Below are 26,467 nucleotides of genomic sequence, written 5' to 3'. Positions count from 1 at the left end.
TAACTGTAGGTGGAAAAGAAAAAGCATTGCTTCAACTTCCATCTATTTTTCCCCACTATATGTTGCCAGAAGGTTTGGTACTGAAGACTTCTCAGTTATGAGCCACTATGTGTGTGAACACGGACATGATGAAGTTAGGAGAGGAAATGTTTCTCAACCATCATACATGAGATCTGTAAATTCCTTCCAGTCAGGCACAGCTGCAAGCTATCCTCAAAACAGAGCGATGAGGAAAGAAAACCCTCTTTCTCCTGTTGCACTAGCCCTCTTCCGCAGAGAATTGTGAGTGCGGGTAGATCCAGATGTTACTGTCAATGAGGTCGGAGAGGAAGTTGCAACACCATATAGCAGGCTCTCACATAGCCTGTTGTTCCCAAACAGATCCTTCATGCTTTGCAGTATGTCAGTCAATGCTAGGCACTGAAATCTTTTCTCCCTCCCCTCTCCATTTTACTTTTCAAAGAGACTCCCTTTGGAAAAGAGTGGTCCCATCAAGATACTAACACTCTCAAAGGTGTATGAAGGCTTTTAGACAGACCTGGTTGCTGGAGTAGAATATGAAGGCTGAACTACTTGCCTAGGGCTCCAGCACACCACTAGCGAGTTTTATGGTTCAAAAAGGATTCAGACAGCCATGTGTTGAGTGGGGAGGGCTATCTAAGTACAGCCAGTATGAAACTCAGCTCTGTTGTTTTTTCTCCTTTAGAGACTAGGCACCCACGTTGAGCAGGGATTCGGCACCCAAGTTAAGCAGGGTTTCATCACCCAAACCTGGTATCCTGAAGGCAAGCCCTTTCCAAAATGGACTGCAAGGCACAGCTCATTTTTAAAGTCCAGAGGAGTATGAGCTGAGTGATCTACGTGATAACAGGCATGCACATGAACCTTGTTCACTAACGACACTGGTGGATGGAAGTGGCTGGAACTGCATTTTTCGGAGGTCAGATGTAGGCAAAGTATGACTGGTTTCTGCCGGATTAGGCAGAGGAAGGTTACTTCTGAGGATCATAAATTAATTTAGGCAGATGAACACTGGTTGGTTTAGATCCGCCCAAGTTGGTGGAAGATCAGGGCATAGCGGAGGCAGAACGTTAGAAATCAAGGAGGGGGTTACAGATGAAAATGTAATCATGTAAAGTATTATGCAGGAGGAGTTAAGGTTCATACACTTGGATTTAGGCACCTCACTTCTGCCAGTAACCTGTTTTAGATATTTACATCCTTTATTATCTCAGTCTAGTGCCTTTTTCTTTGGAAGTGAGAAGATTACTAGTGTCCCAAGTGATACCATAGTTCACTAATCTCCAGAGCACTTCATTCTAAGTTCAGCCCAAAGGTCTTTACACTGCTTTGCTTTGTATGCAGCATCTGTAATCTATCTGGGTATCTACACCACACCACTGTCTCAACTGAACGTCTACATACAGGATGTCCTTTGACAACTGCTGAAATGCAACCACATCAAAGCAAGAACTGCTTACTGGCAGATGGCACAACTTCACATGTCTTCCTACACAAGAAGCTCACAATTATCCTCTGTCATGCAGTCGGCAGCCTGGCCTAGTGGACAGCTGGATGACTGAAGCATGAAACAGTGGACATGCTGGTGCCTGACTCTGCCTCAGTTTACCCTCTGTAAAATGGGGCTAATTGCACAGCACTACAGATGAAAAGCACAGATAGGTCTTTAACTAAGGTCTAGGGTAAAAACAGTATAGCAAATAACTCAGGCATATTGAAAGCAGGGTGCTGTTTCAGATAGTGCATCTCATAGACTGACAATTTTAAACTGGATAAAACAGAGTTCTTTCAATTACCATTAAACATCAGAACAGAGCTTGTCCCAGATGACACTCACAGTCAACAAGTTTCTGATCTAAAACAGACAAGGAAGCTACACTATAGCTGAACTAGAAAAACCATAGTAGGAAATATGTTAAAGATCATTCTTGTTGTTATGAGCTAGCAATTTGTTACAAAGAACTCCATTTTGGGACAGAGGATTTTAACTGGAAAGAAAAAAATTGATGACTTTATGCACTGAGGGATCATTCTAGCTGTAGAGGGAACATGGCAAAAGACATAGGGACAGCAGTTTAAACGAGACATGCTGAAATTAGCTGGGGGATTAGGTGGGTTAGCAATACGTGCTATTATCAAAGCAAAACCAAAATGCACAAAAAGTTTCTTTCTCATGATTTATGAGCCATCTTTGTGAAAGCACCACATCCATAGTGCTAGCACCATGAGAAAACTCCAAGTCCATCTTTCTTCCCATACAAAAGCATGCAGATTACCAGCTCATGTTAGGAAACTCCCTCCATTGCTTTACAGCAGAGTGATTGTCAGAATGATGCTATTGCTCTTCAGCAGCACTGATAGCAGTAAATAGCCTTTGGGGGAAGGCCATTGTTTCTCCATTTCTGACCTGCATTTCATTTTTCATTCTTCCTTGCCGACCCCACAGATCCATCTGCCCTCAGAGGGGGGTAACTGCAAGCATGGCACATGGCATGCCCTGTCTGCTTTTCCTCCATCTGTATACAGCTTGTCTGAGCATGTCTGGTACAAACCCTTTGTTCAGCGCTGGCTGTCCCACAGACTTTTCAGGGACACAGTTTGGCTGGTTTAGGCAAAACTCTGGTTTTTTTTTCTCCTTTCTCCCCAACAAACTCACAGTTAATCCATGACATACTACATCCCTCAAAGGGCACCAGATTATTCGTCCAGCTGAGAGGTGAGTGAAAAAATACAGACACCATATCAGCTAACTCTCCAGATAACCCAAAAGCTCACCAAGAACCAAGAGGACAAGCCTGCTGTCATGCAAGCCCTGGGCAGAGCAATCCCAGATCTTAGTAAGTATATCAGCTCCAGGAATTTTCCACCCCTTTGGTGAGAGTTTGGATGCTGGAATTTAACTTGAAGAAGGAAACAGATAGACATGTTGGAGGAGGACAGAAGAAATAGAAAAACTTCAATTAATAAAAGCACCATTACTTATACACACTGGGAAGCAACAGGAGATCCACAAGTTAAGCATGGAGACATAGAGAATTAAGTGCTAATAATCCAGAAGGTCTTCCACCCAAAGCTATTCTGTCACTGGAACATTTGAACCTGCTTTAAGGACGATCTAAAATAAGATCAGGCACCCAGCAGCTGCAATCATACCAAGCTTTCCTTGCAGAGGGGAAAAGGGAAATGGGAAACCGGCCTAATTTTGTTTAAGCTCGACTCCAAACATAAGGCTGCAAGTAAGATATACATGCTAGTATTAGCTTTAAAGTAGCCTTCTTGGATATCAATAACAGCATAACTACAGCCCCCTTCTCAGCCCTACAACCTGGGTAAATTCACAAATTCCTAGACAAGGGTATCTGTGTTGCACTAGTTTTTAATACCTAATTCCAGTAGTTAACTGGAAAACTGTTTTGGGATGATGTATACTGCTGGATTGCAGGGTAGCCATACCAGCAACAGCCTCCTCTCACCAGCTCTGGGCAAATCCAGTAAACCAGCCCCACAACCCCATGACATGTATCTGAGCCAGTGCCTTAAATGAAGTGGAATAGCCTCACGTCTAGGCTGTCCCCACTGTCCTCGCAGCACTTGCATTTGCATTTGCGTGGGCATAACCCAAGTGACCACTTGACCAGCTGAACTGCTGTTTCTCTCAGCATGCGGTGCTTTTCTTGGGACATGGTGGGAGGCACCAAGACTCCAATACCTTCCTCATCCTAAATACACATTGCCTTGTCCATCCAGCTACTAGCCACACTGGTATGGCCTGTGCCAGCACGTGCCTTGCCCAACAGAGCCCCAGAGCTGCCTCTGCCATAGCTTACCACAAGTGGCCTCTAAAGGGCTGGGGGTAAGGTGGAGGAAGCCTGTTCTGTTTGTATATTTACAGGGCATGAAAGCCAAACTGGGAAAGGACTTTGGTACAGTGCAGCCAAGTGACTATAAAGTACTGCCTTAAAAAGCCACAAGGTCACCTTTACTGACATTTGGATAAGGATTTTATAGAAGTCACAGGACTTGGGTATGGGCTTGTTGTGCCTACAGTAACAAGGGAGGGAGGGATTTATGTGCTGGTCAGAAAGGCAGCATTGTTGTGACTCTTTCATGTTCATAAATGCTCATTTATTAGCCTGTTGGATAAAAAAGGCTGATTGGGATTTCTGTTTTCATTTAATATAGTTCCAGGTGGCTTCCTTGACTCTGCCAGCACACTTTTATGAAATTTAACACTCTGTTACTTACCAGTACTCTCCAGGTGCCATGTCCTTGCACAGTTTGTCTTCTCACTTGGTTAGACCTTAGAAAAACTTGGTTTCATGGCCACACTTCATTTAAGCACAATGTGAGAACTAATGTATATCATCCTCTCAAATGAAGAACCAGCACACAAGCACACAGGAATCTGAAGGATTTGGACAGAGGGGCTTTCCTGATGGTGTGTGTTGGTAATCTGATGCTTGTGTATAGATATCCATATGTGTGTGTGTGCTCAGTCTGAGAAGCAGCACAGACTCTGATTGTTAAGCCCTGTGCAGCCTGAACAAACAATGATGCAGCCTTGAGCAAACCTGAGAGGAATGAATCCAGGAAAGTGGAGGACATGCTCTGAGGCCATGCAATTTCTGGAAAAAATGTTATGGGCAAGCAAGTCTACATCAAAGAAACACCTGGCTCCACCACTGGTTTCTTTTCTTCAGTGGCATAACATATGGGACAGGTTTTGGCCAGGTGGCAGAAAATGTAGGGATCATGACAAAAATAATCCTCATCTGAAAACATGTGGTATAGGTGAGCATTTGAGTCTTCTTATTAAACTACAGTGCCATATAGACATTACATCCTTTAGGCACTCTCTATGCTTCATTACCCAGAAACCAGACATATCTGTTCAGTGACTATGGTGTGGATTGGAAACTTCCCTGCCCTTTCCTCACGTTAGCCCTGCAGGGAGATGCAAACATGAAGAATGCCACAAGCTGCACGCTAATGTGCTAAATATTTAACATAATTAGTCACTGGAGCCCCATCCCTTTCTCCCACCGGGGTGACCGAGAGACAGATCACAAGATTAATAGTATGGTCCCCAGCACTTGCTCCTTGATGCCACTTGACATTGCCAGGTGTATTGGAGCCAGGCAGGATCAGCAGGCAGAAGTAAAGACAAGGGGGACAGGCAGCGCAGCCTGCAGTATTGTTGCACCCTGGCTGGGGCTGACTGGCTCATTTGACCTGGGAAGCGAGGTCCTGCTCCCTGCGTCTGCGATCCTGATGAGTCTCCGGTGTCTGACACTAAAGCCTGAGAGAATGCAGACGGGTCACTGGCTCGGTGCCATGGGGAGCTCTGCCATGCAATGGAAACCGTGGCAGTGGGAGAAGAATAGTATGTCAAGTGCAAAGCAGCAAGGATGTTTTTCAACCTAAGGGTGGATGCCGGTGTATAATCCATTTGCTGCCAGAAACAGCATTATTAGCATAAAAGAAATTGCAGGAGTGCATGGAAAGCATAGGACAGCCATAAGTCTGACCTGTCTGTAATCAGTGTGTACGTGCTGGAGCAAGGCTGGCAGCTACACAATCCACATCCCTTCATGTGATCAGGAATGTCTATGTGACACCAAACGGTGCTAACGGGGATGAGGGCTGGGCACAAGCCCCTGGGACCCATCCTCCTATGTAAAGCTATTCCTGGAAAGGAGGCAGGAAAATTTCTGGGCTTACGCTGATATGGTTTATCTCCACCAAGGAACTTTGTCCCATACATGAACCAGAAAAGCTACATGTGCTAGTAGCACAGTGGAAAGGGTGACTCCAGCACAGATGCTGAGTCAATATAGGAGCAGAAAAACCCTTTACCCACATTCCCTTTCCTCTGGGAAACTTCCCCTGTTCCTAAAGCAGGGGCTGTTGCAGGAGCTTTATATACTCACTGTGTAGGAATTACATTTACCGGTACGCTATGTCAGGACTGCAGCCAAGGGCGTGCTGAATACCCAGAGCAGCAAAGGTGCAGACACGTGGATTTCACCACAAGCATCCCAACCCACTGAGCCTGCTGGAGATAGCTCCACTGTTATTGGTATCTGAACTTGCTGGTTCATCTCAGTTTGCACATCTTCACTGGGCCGTATGCACAACCGGAAAACCTACATCAGGCCCCACATCTGACCAGCACACGTTTAAGGATGGTCCCTAGTGCACTGACACAGGGGGGTAAGGCAGGCAGAGCGAAAGGTCAGTGCTCCCGATGGACCAACATTTATTCCAGGTAATAATAACCAGTAGCTAGGCACAACATATACACAAACCCTCCTTCCTCCACCACATTGCCCTACATAAAAATATCTAGAGACAACTCCAGTCCCACTCAGACTGACAGAGGCAGCTGCCATAGCAGAGCTTTTAATCCTAAAGTAGAGCCTGTTGTCACTGGCAGGAAATCTTATTGTGTTGGACAGGCAATCTTAGACCTTAATTAAATAGGTTGCCCTCCCCGCAAAACCAGACAGACTAGACTGGAGTCAGACGAAGCAAGTTGCTTAAGCCAGGGACCACCTGGCTGTAACTTCATCTAGGTGACAGCATATGTTTTTGAGGCCCTCTCTGAAAGGTTGAAACCCCAAGCAATCTCCCAGAGGCAAAGTGAGGATTTGTAAAGAGCAAGAAATCAGAGATGCTCTGTTCTGGGAAGGAATTCATTCCTTCACCTTTCAGAGACTGAAATTTAGTGGCCTTTGCCCTGACCAAAGACACAGCAGATCACGCTGGTTCAGGATTGATTTCTAAGGGAGATGTTGGCTCCTCCTCTGTCTCCATTGCACACAGTGTAGCAGGGAGTGCTTTGAACCAGACCCACCTCATTTTTCTTTCTCATGCTTGCCCTCCCACTATCTCTGTGAGATAAGGCGCATTACTTTCTCCATACCAGAAAAGAGCAGCCATGTCGACTCCACGCATTTCCCCTAGTCATGACCCAGCTGCTTGCCTCCATAGCATCCCGCTGCTGTGCCAAGATGTGACCCTGCCATGAATGCTCTCGACCCTGTGCAAATATACAGAAAGACAGCACGCTGCTCATCCATGCAGCACCCTACTACTGAGGCTCTGAGCTGGATGATGGGGATGGAGGAAGAGGAGCGAATGAGAACCCCAGTGCTCACTGTGGGATATGACTGCCACTCTGACTAGGTCCAGCCAGAGAAACTGCACAATTCCCGAAGAGTCAGCTAGTCTGCTGCGAACCTGGGTGTCAGGTCAAAGCTTTGCACTCAAAAACCCTTTTCAGGCTCCAACCATTTCTGACTAACCCGTGGGCAGCCTTAGGCACAATGTGGCCCTCAGCCTCTCCCCCACTTCAGTAAAATCAGGTCACTTGCACCTCACTGTGGTACCAGGATGGGGAGAGGGCAGTGAGCAGAGGTAGGCACCTTGCTGCTCTGTGTCTGTCTCTTAAGTTCCCCCATGGGACATCCATTTATGTTTGTATACACAGTGCAGTATGCACCACAGAGAGAGACACTGCAACAAAACTGCAAAATGGTACGGAGATCAAAGCTTGGGTCTTAAGAGCATACGCTGCCATCTCAACCTTCCTCCTGGGCTAAGGAGCCCTGCTTTCCATTGCCTGGAAGGAGCAGCACACTGTGCTGCTGCTGGGACGCGAGGCTGCTTGCACATGCTACCTCCCCGTAAATAAGCTAAGGGCCTTTCCTCACCATGTCCCCCCCTGCACAGCAGTGGCCACGGCCTTTAGTCAGGGAGCATTTCTCTCAGCTCCAGTTGAGTCTAGGCTGCTATTTTGTGTTGTGAAGTCCAGTAACCAGGTCATGACCCCGTGGTGACATCTGAGCGTCCCGAGTCCCCTGGCTCAGACAGATGCCATGTGCTGCTCAAATCATGGACTGGCACCACACGTTGCAGTGCAGCTGGATACGTATGCAAAACACCTTTCCGCTTTCTCCATCTCTTCCACTTCTCACTGGAGTGCCTGTAAAGCCAGGAGCAAACACACGACACTGGTGCGGGAATTTTTATTTTCTGAGAAACACATACTTTACTTCCCAGTGCAACAGAACTTTGGGTGCATAGCGGTGGCTGCCAGAAACCTACAGATCACAGGGAGTTCTGCTCTTTATAGTTTTGCTAACATGAGTTTAGCAACTAATGCAAGTTTCCAAGATGGCAGATCCTGGAGACTGACTGGCTGCATTCACTCCCACAAAGCAAGATAAGCTGTCCACAGTAACCTGCTAACAGTCGCACCTGTGGGAGGAATGGGACACTGTGCCTCTGCTTCCCATCCTGACATCCCTTTCATACCATTTGAGTCATCCCTTCACCCTCTCATTCACCACACTCCTCAACATTCCCTTGTTCCTCCACATCCCTTCATCTCTGGCCATGCCATTCCCCTCTCAGATGAGACTGGGTTTTGGGGAGGGGAAAGAAAAAGAGTATAGGGATAGGCAAAAGCTCACAGATAACCCCTTACATTATTTATCCTAAGAAAGCAGATTATTTCTCTTTTATATATGAAGCCAGGAAACAATGGTTTATCATGGGTATCACTCTGAGTGCCTCTGCGCTGCCTGGAGTGACTCTTGGCCTCTCATCAAAGCTTTCCCACACATCTTGGATGGCCAATTGTGAGATGTCCAAAACAGTGCTGGGGAAGCTATTCTAAGATGCATGGGCAGGCCTCCATCGTCGTGTCCCTCTGTGCGTACGTGTTAACCCTGGAAACCGAACTCCTTGTACTTGCTGGCCATATCATTTCGGAACAGCTCCAGGGCCTTCTTCATCGCAGCCTGGGAATCAGCCCCAAAGTCTGCAGAGTGTTTTTCGGCAATGACCTTGATAATGACTTCAGAAATGAACTGTGAGGAAGGAAAGAGAGAGAGAAAAACAGAAGGGACAGTCAGGGTTTATTTTCAGAAAAGCTAGACTAAGAAATAGGTTGCAGAGCCTGGAAATATCCCCGAGCTAATTCAGTAGCCCTTCTCGCAGTCTCTGGAGAAACAGTGAGGTCTAGCTTGCAAGGAGCCTGGGCTGGGCAGAAGAACTGGGCTCTATTCCTAGCTCTGACGCTGATCTGTTTCATGACCTTGAGTAGACCATGGCCCTTCCCAGTCTTTGTCTGCCTCATCCATTAAGGCTGAAAATTCATGCCCTGAGTTTGTACAACACTTAGTTTTGTGGGTCTTAGTCTCCAATGGATCCTCCAGGGCTTACGCTAAAATTGTACGTCCCTCGTGTCCAGCCACTGACAGTTCTTATGTAATGTAGTTTCCCAGGCATGCAGAGGCTGCATGGGCTGGTTTATTATTGTCAAGGGTTGCTCAGACTGCATGTGGTGTTTGGAATGGGAAATCTAAACTTGGATATTCACATACCATTTGCATACCACAAGCCCTTCTGTGCCTCCTCCTGCCTGTACGCGGAAACCTCGGACTTGAGGGAGAGCTTACTGAAATCCAACTAGCCATCAGTAAATAAAAGCACAACTCTCACATAGCTGTCTTGCACACATTCACTACATATCAGACACCAAGATTCCCTGCCCTTTTCCGTACCTCCAGATATTTGACAGGGATTTTGTGCTTGGTCGCATGGGTTTGAGCCAGGGGCTTCAACTCTGACTCGTGATTACCCTTCTGCTTCAGGATTTTGCCCAGCTGGGTAAGGACAGTAACTCCATGTTTCTTCAGATCTTCAGAGCCCTTCATCTGATCAGGGGTCTTCAGGCCTTTGAACTTTTCAAAGCGATCCAAGGTCTCAGGGTGGTCATGAAAGAGTCTGTGGACAAAAATAGAGGGACTTGAGAGAGCTGTCATCCAGACCAGAGCTGAAGTCCAGCTGCTCCAGGTCCAGCTGCTCTGAAATCAGAGTATACGGACAGGCAAAGGTGTGATAACCCACTTCCCTCCTCAAAGAAAGCTCTTAGCTAGTGCCTGCTAGTAGAGGCTGCTTTAACCTGGGAACTCTGACTCTTTATATCCTTTCCAAACTATCACCATTCACAGTCACTTCCTTCAGCATGTATATAAGCCAGGAACGCATCTGACCTTACTCTGAATCTGGTTTAAGTGTTTTTCATCTTTCCTCTGGTAGGTTGTTCCACAACCTTATGACACTCTGTGTGCAGAAGTTTCCTTTCTATTTATTTTGTACAGGCTGCTTTTTTATCATTAACAAATGATAAAAAGCCTCTTGTCTTTGGAGAGCAGAAGCTCCTGACATACCTCCCTTTGAGTATTGTATCTATTTTAATCCCATCCTCTTACACATGTCCTAACATGATCACCGCTGTCTTTTTCCATTCTCTCTGGCTGTGACAGAGGCACTGCCCTTAACATGTCCAACTAGAGCGACAGAGCAAGTGTCCATATTTTTTTTATATATCTCTGCTAACTCTTTGGTACCAGTCCCCTGGGTTAATGTCAACTGTATTAAGATAGAGACAAGAGCCAAGGGTGGTCACGGTACTGAGAGGTGAGTTCTTGCATTCATCTGAAGGAAAAACAAAACCAAACAAAACCACCTGTCTTCATTGACTTACTATTGCTGAGGAGCCAACCTGTAGACCCCTGGCTCTCACCAGGACCCTTTTCCCAGCCCATTTCTGCATTGACCAGGAAAGGAGAGTTCTAGAGCCTTCTCACACACAAAAAAAAGGGAGCAGCCCCCAGCCTCAGGTCCCTCACACCTGGGGCTCTGGTGTTCTTGAACATCAGCTGGATGGGAGATCTTACTGTGCCCTCACCCTATGATTGCAGACATGGAGGAATTTGGTTCCTGCCCTTTTTTCCCACTTCCCAGCTCAGCCCAGCTGCCAGCAGTGTAGTTCCTCCATCAGGAACCGCGGCACCTCAGAGAGTCCTTGGGAGCAAGTGGGTAACGAGAGCGCGGGGCCTTCAGGCACGCTGGTGCCATGCCATGCAGTGCTATACATAGGCGCTCTGATCCCGAAATGGAAATGAAAACAAGAAGGTGGAAGGGTGGCTAAAAGACAGGCTAGTGTTGTCCCCCCTGCTTCCTCCCTGCTGCATTTCCTAGGAGACAGGATGCAGACACCACTGGCAATCAAACTAGTGGGGAATTTCACTCTTTTCCCTGCCAGAGTCCTAGAGACGAGGTGAAAAGGGGACACTGCCTGTCGTCATTATTAGGAGCAGTCTAATAATGAGGTGTTGCGAGACATCAGCTCCCTTGCTCAAGTTTATTTTCAGGTATTACACCCTCTGATGGGCATAATCCAACTAGTTGAAGCACCAGCAAAAGCAATGTCTGTCTTTACAGCCCTACAGCTCACATCCGTGAAGTGGCTCACCCAAGTTACCTGCAGCAGTGTCTGGTGCTCCAGCCCAGGACCTCAGCCCAGAAACCAGCCTCCCTCTCATGGTACAGTGGTTGCACGCTTGCTCTGCCCTCAGGAGGGTGCTGGTGCTGGGACTACTGGGGCTTGCGTCCCATCTAGAGCTGGACATTCCTCCTAAGTATGTTGCCATGAGGGCCAGGCTTTCCACTGTATGATGTAAGTATAGGTTAAACTACACTAACAAATACCTCAAGCACATGGAAAACACAAGCTGTTCTGCAGCAAAAATATTCTGTAAATGAATGACCAGTCTTTGCCGGCGTTTCATTTCAAAGGTCTCCAAAGGATTTCTGTACTCCACCAGGTGCTGAGCACACCACCATTGGCCTTTCAGTTTTTCCTGTATCTTTCCATGACACAGGTTGTGTCCCACCCAGAGAGATGAAAAAACCTTGCACCCTAAAATGAGATGGAGTTATTTCTAAAAATCTCCCTCCATCGTGTCTGGCTATGGCTGAATCATGTCTGCCAAAGACGATATACTCCCGAGACTCTTGAAAATTCTTCTGAGTATTTTTTTGCTCCCTTTGGAAAACTTCCAGTTGAATCAGTGTTTTCCAAACATATTCCCAGGATATGACATCTACCTAAGAAGTCTTTACCAATGCACACTTGGACACATTCCTAAACTCAGCGAGATTTGCTGGGCTTCCCCTGCCTCTCTCCTCCCTCAGAAACCCCTTGAAGGAACAAGGAACAACCTGGGTTGGCTGGGAAGCACAAAGTCACGGGGAAGTGGGGTGTCATCTATTTATTTAATGCCCTACGATACCTGTAAGAAAAACGGTATTACCTTTTCCATTGGAAACTGCTTTTACTGTCTTGTGGCAGTTCCAGAGCCAAAGTAGCCACCTCACAGAGATGGACTGGTGGGGAGGGCTAAGGTTCCTGCTACCCCTCCAGCATGCCTGCTCTGGACTGCATCAGCAGAGAGCCATCACATTGCCACCTGGCTGCCCCGATCCCTCCCTCCGCTTCAAATGGCAGCTGAACTGGGCCATGATAAAGAAGGTAAATAAAAGAGCCCCTTGCTTTGGTTTGTCCTTGAAAAAGCTTTGAATGGACAGTGGATTTGCCCGGTAGTGTGGGCTCCTTCCTTTAGCCATGCTTAAGCTAGGAAATCCCCCAAGCGAGTGCCATATCCCCACCGCTCTCTGCAGCATCTGTACCCTTCCAGCACATCATACTCAGCACAGGCTGAGGGCGAGATGTGGAGAGTCTCCTTAAAGTCTCCATCCCTGCTGGTCTTTAAGGATAGGCTAGGATCCAATGCCCACCCAGTGTCGTTTCCCACTCTGCAGTCCTGAGGTCCCTTCCAGGTTGCATTTCTGTGACTTGCTGCTGGTGCCTGTGGTGTTCTGGGGGTTCTGGGTTCCTCGGGGGACCAGAACTGCAAGGACAGCATGGGGGCGGGGGTCCTCTCAGATGGAGACCTCGCAAGCCCTCCCACTCTGACCCCAGAATCATGGAGGAGGGAAGCAAGGAGAAGGATGTGCCTCGTTTCACACCCAGACCTCAAACTCATGATCAGGAAGTGGACAAGTGTTACCACCCAGATTTCTGGCCAAAAAAAGCAAGATGGGCAGGGCTCTGCCAGGTGAGACTAAGGTGGGGAGAGGGAAACACTCGGGTAATTCACAGTTAATTTTACTGAAATCAGAGATTCTGAGAAAATTGTCATAGAGGTGATTTTCCTCTCCTCTTTCTCTGCCTCCCCACATCCTTGCTGCAGAGCATCTAAAGGCCTGGGACATGCAATTGACTCCAGCATTTCTTGCCGCAGTGCTTGGGCAATGAGGATCCAAAGCAGATCTTTGCCAACAGATCGGGCAGAGGGAATGACAAAGACCCACCATCTGAAAACAGCAGTGGCCCACTCCTGCACCCTTAGACAGACAGAGAGACAGAAGCACAGCCACTTTGCACAGTGAGTAATTTTTAACCCAGAAACCATAGTAATGGAAAAACCACCACCCTACCACAAAGAAAACAGCCTGTTGAAATACACACTGCCAAACACAAGCCCCCATACTAAATATACACCTTCCTTGGTCTCTCATCAAAAGCTCTTAGCTTTACTCTTAGAACCAAAGCTTCTTGCCTACCTCATTAAAACTGCATGCCCATGGCCAGGGAGGTCGGACTCCACCTTTCCCCAGATGGTCAGGACCTGCTGCCATTCCTGATCACTGAGCCCCATGGTTCACTGAAGGCAGGTCCTGAGCGCTCCCTGCAGCCGTTTGCCTTTCCCTAAAGGGTGGCTGGAGAACTCACCAGTGGGATTTATAGCCCCTGCTCACAGACCTACACCTGTCAATCGTCAGCTGGACGTCTTGCTCTCTTTCAGGCTTGTCTAACCTAATCAGCCTCCCTGTTTTTTTCTAGGAAGCTATTTTGGGTCAGGTGCTATTGTGGGTGCCACTGATGGCATCATTTCTGCTTTTCGTATTGGACTGTCACATGTCCCACTCTAGACAGAAAGGGCACTGCCGAAACACAGTGCCAGGAGCCTGTCCCAGGTTCCCAAGGACCCAGAGACAGTGTCAAGCTGTATAGCAGGAGATTCTTGAAGAGCACGGTCATCTGCAAGGCCACCCCGCCTCCCTCTCCCCTGGCCTGCTAAGGGCAGGCAGCAGAAGAGACCGGGATGGCTAGTAGCATCAGCTCCATTGCTCCAAAGGCCTTTCCTTTCCCATTGTGAGCTCACTCTCCTTTTCCCCTGGGGTAATGCACTCCATTTACTAATAGAGCAGAGCACAGTGTTAGAATAGAGATGTCCTCAAGAGCTAACCATATCAAAATTGGCTCAGGCATCTCCCCAGCCTCTGCAGGAGGGAGGAAGGGGATAAAAGCTATATAGAAGCCAGTTACCCCGCACCTGCACACCAGGGTCCTCCTGCCTGCCTCTCGGGGGAACACTCAGGATTAGCCGCTGGCTGAGCCTGGATATCGGAACCAACAGACGTACAGCTGAGCCAGGAGGGTAATTTGCAGCAGGCCAGAGACACAAGGAAACAGCAGGGCTTCACTCGACACGCACCCAGCCAGGGGTTAAGGTCTCTGGCTACTTCTGTCAAGACAAATACCAATGTCGGGAGGAAAAGCCACCGGGCTCACAAACAACGTGGGTATGCTTTGGGACATGTCCCAGCCTTTCTCCTCCAGCCCCATCAGGACTGATAACGGCCTGGCTCACCAACGGGGTGATTAATCCCTTCCAGGGGGTGACTGCAGTCAGAGCACTGCCCGATAACAAAGCCCAGCTAGCGCTGCTGTCCAGGAGCATGCACCTACCTCTAGACATTTCCAAAACGACACACACTGCAGGCCTTGGCAGGCGAGAAATGTCAACCGAGGGCTGAAGACACCTGCCTTAGGACTCAGGAGAACAGCATGCAACCCCATGGTCCCCACCACAGTGCTGCAGGACCTGAGGTGCATCGTTGCCTCTGCACCTGTCCACACGCTGCAACGCGGGAACAGTCTCCCTGTTCCAGCCTTGCAAGGGGAAAGAAGTGCCCACGTACAAGGCTAATCAGGCAGTGAGGAGGACTGAGGCACAGAGCCTCACACCCCTCAGAAACACACAGATTTAAGAGGAATAGTTTGGATAAGACAGGTGGCAAAAACTGAATGGCAGTGTCGGCTGGTGTCCAAGCCTAGAGGTAAGGGAATTTTGGCCGTTAGATGTTGTAAGCCTTTGTCAGCCCAGTCAACCTGTGACCCTGCAATCCTCCCCTTCTCTCTCCTCTATGTACCAGTTCGCTTCACATCCAAAAATCCACATCCTAAACACTTCAGGGCCAAGATTCCATCCTGATTTACCCGTGCAAACACCAAGCAGCTACCAATTATCCAAATTAAGCTAAACTGATGGAAGAGAGCTTAGGACACGAGGATTCCTCGTGTTCTCCACAGCACAGGGCTGAGACAGGAGAGATCATATACCTGCAGCCTCACTCCCCAAGTACTTATAGCAGTAAACAAGCATTTGCACCATCCCAGGCTCGGCCTTGGGTAGGATCCTGAATACTGACCTTACTGTTTTACACGCGTTTCAGACACGACAGAAATGTGCTCCTGGTACACGAGAGGCTGCTGCTTATGCATTGAGCTCTGTCATATTCCCCAAGCTGAAACTACTCAGTTGCCATAATAACTTCATTTGAAGCTGGTTGACTCTCTGTAGCTTTCCCCAGGGCTGTGAAGCCAACAGTCTCGGTATGGACATTAACGTTAAATGGTCAGAAGGCTTAAAAAGAGTATGGGATTCCATATTGCCTTTTTTTACAAGTGAAGTAGTAATGAAATGAAATCATAAGCTCTTCTCCCTAGAGCTTAAATAAATAGTCTACAGAAGTACTAAAAGCTTTATAGCACACCAGACTGCTCCTCAACCCTGCAGCCGCGACAAGGACATAACATTTTAGTATCTACAGGCCTCTCCTCTCTCCCTTGGGGCAAAATCTATCACTTGCATAATCATCTCGATAAACACAAACTACAGAGAGCCAACATATCAGCTGCCCCCTTTAAAAAGTGCCGGATGATTTAATAACCTATTTAAAACAGCACTGGCCACACCATGGCCGTGTCGATGCGCGTGGCTGTGCGCCTGCATCCACACATAAGGTGCTCTGACTAAACGACCATAAAACCTGTCGTTAATATTTTTGGCCGCATTTTGGGGTGCATTGCTGGCGTGATGCGGGTGCTGTTGCAAAGTCCCCTGGGTGGACCGCGACCACCCGGCGTGGGTACCCGCCTGGGGGCTCCCCCTGCCCGGGCAGGAGGTGCCTCAGCACTCCGGCTTCGTCGGCCAGGGCTTGCTACCATCTAGTGGCCACGGGCGACAGAGCCACGGGGACTGGAGACCACGTCCAAGCCCCTACCCGGGATTTGCAGGCTCGGGGAGGTGGCCAACACATAGCCCTCAAATTTTGGAGGCAGGGGAGTGACCCCAGGACATGCAGGACTGCGGCGTCCCAGTGCCAGCAGCACCACAGGGTTCTTGCTGCAGTTGGGTGGCAGATGGTAGAACCTTTATAAGGGGCTCGTTTTCAGCACGGGATGTAGGGACGGTCTGTTGTCTTTGGAAAGGGCCCATGTTGGGGTGGCAGGGCCCTCGCATGGCCAGGTGGCTTTGCCCCCCAGGCTCACAGCAGGTTGCTGGCACAGGGAGGATGCTGCTCCTTCCTCCCAGCCTTGACCGCTAAGAGGGACAGGGTGGTGGGATTGGGGCAGAGGAAGATCCCATGGGACAGCAGCAGAGCCACAGCCAAGCCTCAGGGTACTGTTGAGGAGGAAGGCTGTCCTAGGCGCTGCGTGAGGCTGGTATTTACCCAAAAATGTCACCAAAAGGTGCTTAGGAAAGGTCTCCCCCATCTAATGGGCACAGCAGGCAGGGGAAGAGCTGTTTCTGCCAAAACAGTGGATGCAATCTCATCTCTGCATGGTTCCTCCCTCAACGGATGGCAAACCTTTCTACAGGCATTAGAGAATTTAGACTATGCTGCAATCTCACAAATGGAAAAGCTGCTTGTTTTCCTCATTTGTGAGGGAACAAAGAAGTTCTGTGACTTTCTTGAGCCCACAGACAGCACCAGTGAAAGAGCAAGGACTGGCTCTTGGGTATGGTTTTAGAAACACCAGCTGTTTGGTGGTTATTAATATGGGGCGCAGCCGCCTGGACAGAGCTGGAAGGCATGGTAGGAATCGCACACCAGCCACGGGGAGGGAGCAGCTCCAAGTCTGTTTGGCCACATCTAATTTTTTCTTAGAGTGTTGCTGTTGTGAAGAGAGAAATTCAGCCCTGGCCTGTAAAATAAACATCACAGAGCCCAGCGGTCCCCCACATTGCCTTGGCAGTTAAAATAACAAATCGCCAATGATTTCTAGCCCTGTCTTCTCTGCAGCCAGACCTGCTGCAAGTAGGGAAATGCGTGCCCAAGAGAGAGGCACTAGCAGAAATCATAGACATAATTTTCATTTGGAGTAAGTTTGTGAAATAAACTTTGCAGCAAGGAGGAGAGAAGGATGTTCCTAAAACCAGTCCATTTTCCTCAAAAAACAATGCAAACCATCTTGTGTACTTACACAGCAAACACATTTTTTGACCGAATACTTTTTTCTTTTCAATGAGCCTTTTCTCCCCACAATACAATTTAAAAAAAAACCCCTAAGAGCAGCTGAGGGTCCTGCGGCTGGGAGTGGTGGCAGCCCCAGCTCTGCCGTGACCTCGGGTCGTATAAAGCGTGGCGTGACATGAGCGTGGTACACACTGCTCTGCCGGGGGAGCGGTCGGAGGGGGGGGCTGGCACACCGAAAAAGCCGGGAATATTATATAACTCCAACTTACATAATTACCTCTTGCATAATGCCGGGGAAAAGGCCCTCCGTAACACAGCCGTGGTTTCTATGGCATTTTGCTGATACACGGCTGCTTCTAAGAGATTCATTTGCACTTTGTTTTAGGAGCCTGCAGCTCAGTCCATGCAGACAGACAGGTGAGACCCTGCGCTCCCAGCAGCATTAGCCGGAGAGGTAAGGGCAGTAGTAACGGGATCTTATAGCCATAGCAAGACACGAGCATTGGGTTTTCTGCAGCTGTGCCATTGACTTCGGTATTCAGAGGATCAGAAGACTGTCAGATAAGAGCACCATATGAAGCCGCACACATTGCCTAGCCTCCGCCGCTTGTAGGAAACAAGGTGGAGTCTAACTGGTGGTGGCAGTGGCCAAATCCCTTCCAGGCTCACTCCTCTCTTCCCCTCGCTCTTAAACACTATTCATAGCAGTGCCCCCAGGCAGGGCTCCCGCACACTGACGGATTTCAGCAGCTGAGAGGTGACCCGAGACGGTTGCTTAAAAGGAATAGGAAAGGTTAGGAAGAGGAGATTTCAGCATCAGGACAAGATTTGGGCTGTGGGTTTGCAGAGCTGTGCTATGTACTTATCAGTATCTCGGCATGGATTATTTCAGGGGTCGGGCCCTGTACTATAAACTCAGAGGCAGCTTTTACTTTGCCTCAATGCTCACAGGATCCAGCCTTTGGGACTATCAGACAGGCAACTCTATGACTCCGTCATTTTCTTTCTCCAGAAGGTGCACAGGATAACACAGGCATGACCCACAGCTCCCGTGCAATCATCTGGGCATTGCATGGTGTACGTGACACTGCACAGCCCTTGGAGAAAACATTTATCTGGGCTAAGCAGGACACTTATTGCAGGCCAGTACTTGGATTCAGTGGGAGAACAATCAGGAAAGCAGCAGGGCAGTCCAGAAGCAGAATATTTAGGCTCCAATATAGAAGCTGAGGCTGTCCCCGAGGCTGCATGAGCTCTCTCAAGGGATGCAAACCTCCTCTGAAGGGCTGGGAAATAAGAGCACAAAGGACTGAGGATTTCTGTGGGAACTGTGAGTGCAGTTAAAGGAAGGAGGAATATGATTAGAAAAAAACCAGGCAGATTTTAAAACCTTGCCCATCCCAGGAGCAAAGGAGGGAAATTATTTTTTGGAGGTAAGAACACGGATTATACCAGCGAGACCCTGGAGATCTCTAGGGGTCAGTGGGAAGACATGAAGGAACTGTGGCATACAGCAGTCCCTTCAGGTGGATTAAACTTCGTAACACCATAATGGCACACAGGGATTTGTGTGCTACTTAAAGCAAGAGGGGAATTCCTCCCTAATCCCTCACCACCAACAAAATTACATAGCTAGAGCCTGCCAAGGGACAACTGGAAAAGGCAAGGGCTACAAAAACACACATGGGCAAAAAAAAAAAGGTCAAGCAATCAGCATGCATGCAGTATTGTGTGTCTGCCTGACACCCTGAACTCTGTAGCTCAGAGCTACGCGTAGGAAGCTCTAACAGAGATGCTTGCAGCGTGGCGAAGGCTGGGATTTCATGATCAGGTTAGACTGAAATCCAGGCAGCTGGAGGGGGTGGCTGTTCCCACACCATGCCTTACACCAGCCAGAGTCCTCATCTCCCTCCTCATGGAGCCTTGGGAATATGGGTGCCAGGGGCACCTTGCAAGGCGCTTTGCCCTGCAAGAGTGCAAGGTGCGCTTTGGGCATGACTGAGTGCTGCTGGAGAGGGGTTTGTGCACCTGCAAAGGCAGCAGCAATTGCAGCATGGCCAAGACCAGAGCAAAAGCAGCATTGGAGGTGATAAAGCTAAGCCAGCATGCAAACAAGCACCCTTTCTGCAGCCCACTCTTCCTTGGGACACACGTGCCCAGAGTCTGCAGAGAGCTGGCAGTGCCTGGCTCTCAACAATGAAAACTTCTTCACATCTGAGCTGCTCCTCGAGGAAGAAGAATTAAGCAGGCCACAATGCATGGTGCGCAGCTCAGCTGTGGGCTCTCAGGCTCCCAAAAAGGGGTGGGAGAGCCCATCACTGCATGGTAAATTGGGTGATACAGCTGCAAATTGCCTTGCCCAGCCCCAGTGGGCAGGTGAATAGCCCTCAAGGTACCAGCACTTAATATGAGGCTGTGCATGTTAAGTTGGATTTGGAGGCAATGCCAGCAGAGCCTCCCCCACCCCATGATGCTTGCGCAACTCTTTATGAGGGCTTGAAATGAACTGGATCAAGGAACTGGTCTGGATTTAAAGTAACCGTGTTTATCTTTTGGCGAGTTTATTTCAACGCCAGATCAGTACTGTGGTCTGGTTTGTCACATAGCCGGACCAGCACATGTGGGCAAGAGGGAAGGGGGAGGCAGAGCTACTTACATAGGCATCGCTTGTAAAAGAAACACCCATCAAGCTGTCCTCCAAAACCCCAGGCAGTGCTGTCTAGCCAGTGGCACAGCACACACAAATTAGGATTTCCCTTTGCCTGAGTTTCGTGGGATGAAAGGCGAGGAAACAGACAAAATTTTTTATTCCCTTTGCCTGCAAAACGGCCTCTCATCCACAAAGCATGGAGCTTCTGCAAGGTAAGAGCCCGTGGGGAAGCCAAGATCTACCCCTTGTTTGTACTGATGTTTACTTGCCTTTTAATGAGCTCCAACAGGTTCTTGCTTCCAGCTGCAGTTGGCCCTTTTCAAAGTTCATGGTCTCCTTTTGCATTATCGTTCCAACACCAAGCGCTCCTTTAGGGAGGAGAGGGACAACCAGGTCTTCTTCTCTTCTGAGAAGCAGCACCAATTTAAGCAGTCCCTAATCCAGTAGTGCTTTCTGTGCTCCATTGGTCTTATGGGGAACGCCTGCAGGGAAACTGATCCCTCTGCAAAAAACACTTGGCAAAAAATAAATGTTTTCTTCAAGCAGATCAACACCGGGTGGCAGTGAGCACCCTAAACACAGTGCTGGTGGCCTGGCTGCCCGAGAAGAGCATTTACCGCTGAATTTGGGATGGGGTCTCTGTTCTGCATCTCTTCCCTGTTATTGTCATTCTTGCAATTTCATCTCATTTTCATTGCTGTGCTTGCCATCAGATCTTTTGACTTGTCCACTTTAGGGTCCTGCTGACAAGACAACCACAGTGGTGGGGCTTGATACTGGCTGCAAGATACTGGCCCAAAAAAACAAATACTGGAAGATCTCACCTATGCTGAGAATCCTGGTCCTGCAATTGCTTTGGTAGTGGTACAATACAGCATCGCTGCCAAATGCTCAGCCTGGCTAGCCCTCTCGGCTGTTTGGGGTCTAGGGTTGCATATACGGATGTCCCAGGCTAAGCACCTTTGGAAAGCTCACCTGTAAGCATCTTACATACACCGGATCCATGGACAGTTAGAAGCTCATCTAGCCTCTTCCCCCAACAGCATCCAGAGGCAAATGGCCAGGAAAAGTGTAAGAAGCAGGAACAGTCTTACTCCATCATAACAACTTGAGGCTAAAGGACTTCCCAAGGTTATATTTGCATGCTTGTGTTTAACAGCCTTAGGCAGAATTCTGCATGAGTTTATAATCTTTCAATCCTCTTATACAGGCTCCCCAAAATATATTTCAGACATGGCTGCAGCCTTACTAGGTCAAACTGTTAAAAACAACCTGCTGACTTGGTGACTCTGCGACAGATTAACCAACGGGCAAAGACAAAAATCTGCTAATCACTTTCCAACCATTCAGGAATGGCTTCAAGGCACACCCATTCAAAAAAAAAAAACGATAAAAATGGAGGTCCATTACCCTTAAAGATCTCTGTACTGTGCAGGGCTCCCACCTCTGGCACCTTTTTAATTGCAAGTTCTCCAGACACCATGTTTTTATTTTTTTATCTTCTTCCTTCTGCTAAGCACTCCGGTGCTGGTGGCTCAGCTGGTTGGATCCAGCTGGTCTGCGGCAGCATCTGCCTGGACATTGCTTATCTTAGCCTGCGGTCCTTTTATTTCCTTCCCCGTCAGCTGCAGCAGAGATCTTGCTGCACGTGGTGGCTCTCTGCTCTAAGCAAATCCATGCTCCTTCTCTGGGTTTCAGCATTAATTTTCTGTCTATCTATGAGTTTACAGCAAGGGACAAATTACATTGGATTTATTATCCTCCTGAGCAAAAGGCCGGTGTTTATCTGCTGCTTTTGCAGACCTGCAGCTCATAGAGCTGAGTGAGGTGTCTTGGCCCCTGCAGTAGGACAGACCTGGCCTCATCTGTTTATTGGGACAGAGAGGGTCCACGTCATAAAAAATCAGGCAAGGGACAATGCTGGGACCACAGATCAAACAGTCAGGAGATGAAATGGGACTGCAAATAGACCAGAAAAAGCATGTAGACTTTTTGCGGGAAAAAACGGGTATTTAAAAAGTCTCACCCACTGAGCATAACCTGGGCTGAAAGGGAGTCTTTGGGGTCAGCGGGAGAGTTCAGATGGAAATTCAGGTGGAAACATGGGCAGGTGATTTTTTTTTTAAAAAAAAAAAAAGGACTGACCTAAGCAGTGTGAGAGGAGAGCACGAAAGTGAAGTCCTGGCCAGTCTGACCCACAAGGTGTGAGCATGGGAAGTCATTGATGCAATATCTGCTCCCTTTTCAGGACTATGGGTCCTGCTTTCAGGTGTTTCACTGCATGGACAGAGACGTGTCCCTTGTCTGCTGAGTGATGAGGCCGATGCCAGGGCACTCCAGGTGCTGGCTCTGCAGATCAGCCCGCTCTCTTGGCCTAATTCACAGAGATATTTAATACAGGAGTTATTATGAACCATCACATCCAACCATCTCATTACAGCTTATGATAAAACCATCAGAGGTTCAAGGCTCCTAGCAGCACTGGCAGCTGCCAGACACCGCACAAAATATAGGGGAATGTCCACAAGAGGGAGAGTCGGTGCAAGTCTCGACAGTGATTTTGTGCAAACAGCACTTTGCTGCCTGGCAATTGTGAGAGGGCCGTTCCCCTTGCTGCACTTCCCCCAGCAGAAATGTTTCCTTCTCCTGGTGATTCCCCTTTCCGTGTTGTTTTCCTGCCTCCTCCTTCTCCAGCCAAATGGTATCTCATCTTATTTGTGTGGGGTATGCCGAAAGGCCACACCGTACAGGCACTAGATACGGTGCCATCAGAAGGGCACTGTGATTAAGATGGTTTCTCTGCTCTCACTGCTGCTCTGCTCCCCTTTCCTCCCACTTTCGTTGTGCCGTGCTGGAAGGGCACCCCCCACCCCCGCCAGTCCCAGCACAGGCATCCCCTCCTCTCGCCCAACCCATCACTCGCAGGGGGCATCCCACATCGGCTCCTCTGGGGAGCCCCGTTAGTCTCCGTGGGCTCTGTGCTCAGCCTCCACACCCCAGGCCTAAAACAGACTCCACTGGGACATGGGGTTTTCAATCCATTTTCCAAAAATAGTTGGTGGCTACAGCAGAGAGAGCCTGGAGGTCTCTGAGCTTCTGCTGGACAAAGCTTACTGTGAGGAAGCACTGGAAGACACTGGTGATGTGGAAATGACACAGGATGGGATGGACCCAAAGAGGTGAAGCCAAGAGACCCAATGGCCAAAAGAAGTTCCTGCATACGCACTGATTTTTCTTCGTGGGTCAAGGACTGTGTTTGCAGCCACATCCGAAGAGGATGGCAGCAAGCCCCCAGATAATGAGGTGACTAATGTAAAGTTTCTTGCACCGCAGATGATTTTCCAAAAAAAAAAAAGAAAACCAGCAGTAAGCCAATGTGGGAAATCAGGTGTCCTGGAACCTACCTGTACGGTTTAGGGTTGGTGGAATTTTTATCAGGTTCACATGTGGTCCCTAAACAATGGAGAGAGCAGCATCAGCTACATCCAAAGGAAAGCAGAGTAGCAAGTGATCCCCTTCCAGAGCTGTCCCTCCCCAGCTGAAGCAGTATCTCCTGCAACCTTCTCTCCATCAGATTTTTTTTCCAAATGCTATCCTGGTCAAATACCCACATTTAGGAACATTTTGGGGTCTCAGATCTTGCAGAATTAGTAGGACAGGTAATTTTCTGTCTCCCTTCATAGTTCTTCTGCGTTTGTTTTTCTCCTATTTTCCTTCCTCACCCTTCCTTGCCCTTCCTTACCCTCGATCTCTCTGCTAATGTCTGGACCTCTGAGTAAATTCGAGTCAGAGAACAAGGTGAAGCACCAGTCCCTCAAACCAATGACCTTCCTCCAGCCCGTCCCACCCCAGAGAGATGTCCAGCCTCAGCTTACTTTCCACAAGTGTGGGTTGGGGGCACCATAAGCTGCTCTGGCAGCAGCTGACCTCTTTCCTACCTCCTTCCAGCCATCCTCACATCCACACAGGGAGGAAGCACAGACCAGTGGTCAACCACAGGTCCACGTGCCTCTCCCTTGCCGCTGTCCATACACCCTGCACTATGCAGCCTTTCCCAGGGTGAATCCTCTACCCCAAACAGTCAGGGCCCCACGCCAGCCTCAGCTGATCTCGCTCTTCCCTTTTCTTCCCTGCTCTCCCCCACCGGGGTTTTGGTGAGACCTTCTCCACTCTGCAGCCTCTGTGGTTGGAGGTGCTCCTCGGTGCAGCATGCATACCAGCGGGATTTTCCCTGTGGGATCATCCCACCAGCTCCACAAACAGCATCCCTAAGCCACCAGGTCCAAAAGCTTTCAAGATACATTTTGATGAGTTTGGCTAGTGACTTAGCAGAAACTGTAATGAAGCTTATAGCATTTCTGGGGCAGTTGCCTAACCTGAAAGCTTAGAGAAATGTATCCAGAGGAGATCCATATGAACCGCATCGCCAGGATCACCACAAAAACCCCAAGCGTGGCTCCCAGCACTTTGGCCACCCTCCGGCCACCGTTAGCCTCTGACTGCCAGAGCAAGCCTTGCTTGTGCCCAGCTGGCTGCGGCGTGGTGGCAGCAGCAGCCCGTGGTGTTTCTGCAAGCGCGTAGGAGAAAATCAGCTCTCCAGGGGAAAGGAACAAAGCAGGGGAGCTGCTGGCAGAGAGGTGATGCCAAACGGGGCTGCTGGCTCTCTCTGGGAGGAGGGATTTCCAGCCTGAGGAACAAAGCTATGGATGCTTCCTCTGAAGCACGTTGTGCCTGCTGGTATTAACATTTCAGGAATTGCATACAAAACTGCCCTGGAAAGAAGCATTGACACGCAAGCATATGAGCTCCTAAGTCTGACCACGGGCCAAACCGCTCACCACAGCGGTGAGCATTGTCCATAGCCCAGCTGGGGGCATTGGGCAAGCAGGGCAAGGAGAGCTCTACCGCGTCCAAAGCAAGACAATTTATCAGCATGCCCGCAGGACCTGCCTTGCAGGACATCCACACCGTTGTGAAAGATGCTGCACATTGAGAGGGAGGGGGAGAAATGCAAATCTATAGAAAACACTGCGGGAGGAGAGAGAGATGCCAGCTTTATTGTAAGCCAAAGCCTTAATTGCTCTGCTCCAAATTATAACTCTAGGACTGGGAGAGCTCGTGCACCCAGCTAGCCTTTTAGAGCAGCTTATCACCATCCCGCAGGTGCAGAAATGCACAGTGTGAAGAACCAGCACCTAATCCCAGCTCCGCAGTCGGTCGGAGCATCTCGTTCAGCATTACCTGCTTGTATAGGGTAACCTGAGCAGATACAATAAGACGTCAGTGTAAGCAGTGGCTTAGCAAATACGACTAACTACTGTAGAAAGCATATTTTAACTTGGCTTTAGGCGTGCTGACAGGAAATAACATAACCCAAAGCCATCAGAGGTGAGAAGGTGAAGAAGAAAGAGAAGGCCCACCACTTGGCAGGGGTGAGACAGAGAGGTTATTTACAAAACAGCCAGTGGATATATGTCTTATTTATACAGGATAAGAAAAATAAAAGCCTCTACTGCTAATACAAAGTTATCTTATGTTGAGTGGGATCATTTAATAATATACAATTACTTCATACAGATTAAAGTAAAAGTAATTAAAAGAATGGTTGTGCTCTGAGGCGGAGTTCCCCTGGCACTGAGTCAAGGTCCATGGGGAAGCTCTCACTTGTAGACACTCCCAAAATCAAATCCCCAAATTTCAGACCATTTTCCCTAGCAGCTTAGCTACCTCTTGTGTCCTTTGAAGTAGTATTTTACATTTAAATGTAAATCTTTATCCTCCTTTCTTACATTTAATTTCTCTCTAGTTTATTATCCACACAACAGCCATGAATTTCATAATTCCCTGCCCTTGTTAATGTGCAAACACCCCCCAGTCTGTGTTACACTGTTCTTCACCAGGCAGCATTTGAAATCCAGAGGCAACTCCCGGGGTGCATTGCCGAGAGCCCAGGTTCACCGGGGCAGGTCCCCGTGCTCCCGCCCAGTCGTGCAGCGTCAGGCAGCGGGGAGGCAGCCGCCGCTCTGGCTGGTGGGTGGCTCCCTGCCCCGCTGCAGGACCTGAAGGTTTGCGTTCAGGATATATTAGGGGTTAGAAAGAGACCTGCCTTGGGACCGGAGCTGAGAACAAGAGCTCTTATGAAACGGTTTCATCTGAAAGCAAAATGAAACCACATAGACCCCCCTTGATGCAACACGCTGTCAGGATCTCAAGAGGCTTTTGGCTTGCCAGGAACCTAAAAGAAGTATTGTCAGCCTGAGTGAGGTTGACATCAACATTTTCTTTCTTTTTTTCCCCTCTATGGACTCACAGGTGAACCAGAAGCCATGG

General features: G+C 48.7%; 1 protein-coding gene across 1 annotated transcript; it reads right to left on the bottom strand.

Moving 5' to 3' along the window:
- Window positions 1-8,037: 8,037 nt before the first annotated feature.
- MB (myoglobin) lies at window positions 8,038-13,753 on the bottom strand. The gene is made up of 3 exons (XM_075161010.1): window positions 13,504-13,753; window positions 9,594-9,816; window positions 8,038-8,897 (listed from the first exon to the last, which is right to left on the bottom strand). Exons 1-3 carry the CDS (start codon window positions 13,596-13,598, stop codon window positions 8,751-8,753), a joined length of 465 nt encoding a protein of 154 aa, XP_075017111.1. The 5' UTR covers window positions 13,599-13,753; the 3' UTR covers window positions 8,038-8,750.
- Between the last annotated feature and the right edge of the window lie 12,714 nt (window positions 13,754-26,467).

This window comes from Calonectris borealis, chromosome 1, assembly GCF_964195595.1.
Source record: "Calonectris borealis chromosome 1, bCalBor7.hap1.2, whole genome shotgun sequence".
Lineage (NCBI taxonomy): Eukaryota > Metazoa > Chordata > Aves > Procellariiformes > Procellariidae > Calonectris > Calonectris borealis.
Note: the sequence above shows the minus strand (reverse complement) of the source record. Positions and strands in the feature narration are given on the sequence as shown.

Coding starts and splice junctions, on each gene's coding strand:
- MB (XM_075161010.1), bottom strand. CDS start 13,598: ATGGGGCTCAGTGATCAGGAATGGCAGCAGGTCCTGACCATCTGGGGA. Junction 9,817..13,503: donor GGGCATGCAGTTTTAATGAG/GTAGGCAAGAAG, acceptor TTTTGTCCACAG/ACTCTTTCATGACCACCCTG. Junction 8,898..9,593: donor TCCCTGTCAAATATCTGGAG/GTACGGAAAAGG, acceptor CCTTCCTCACAG/TTCATTTCTGAAGTCATTAT.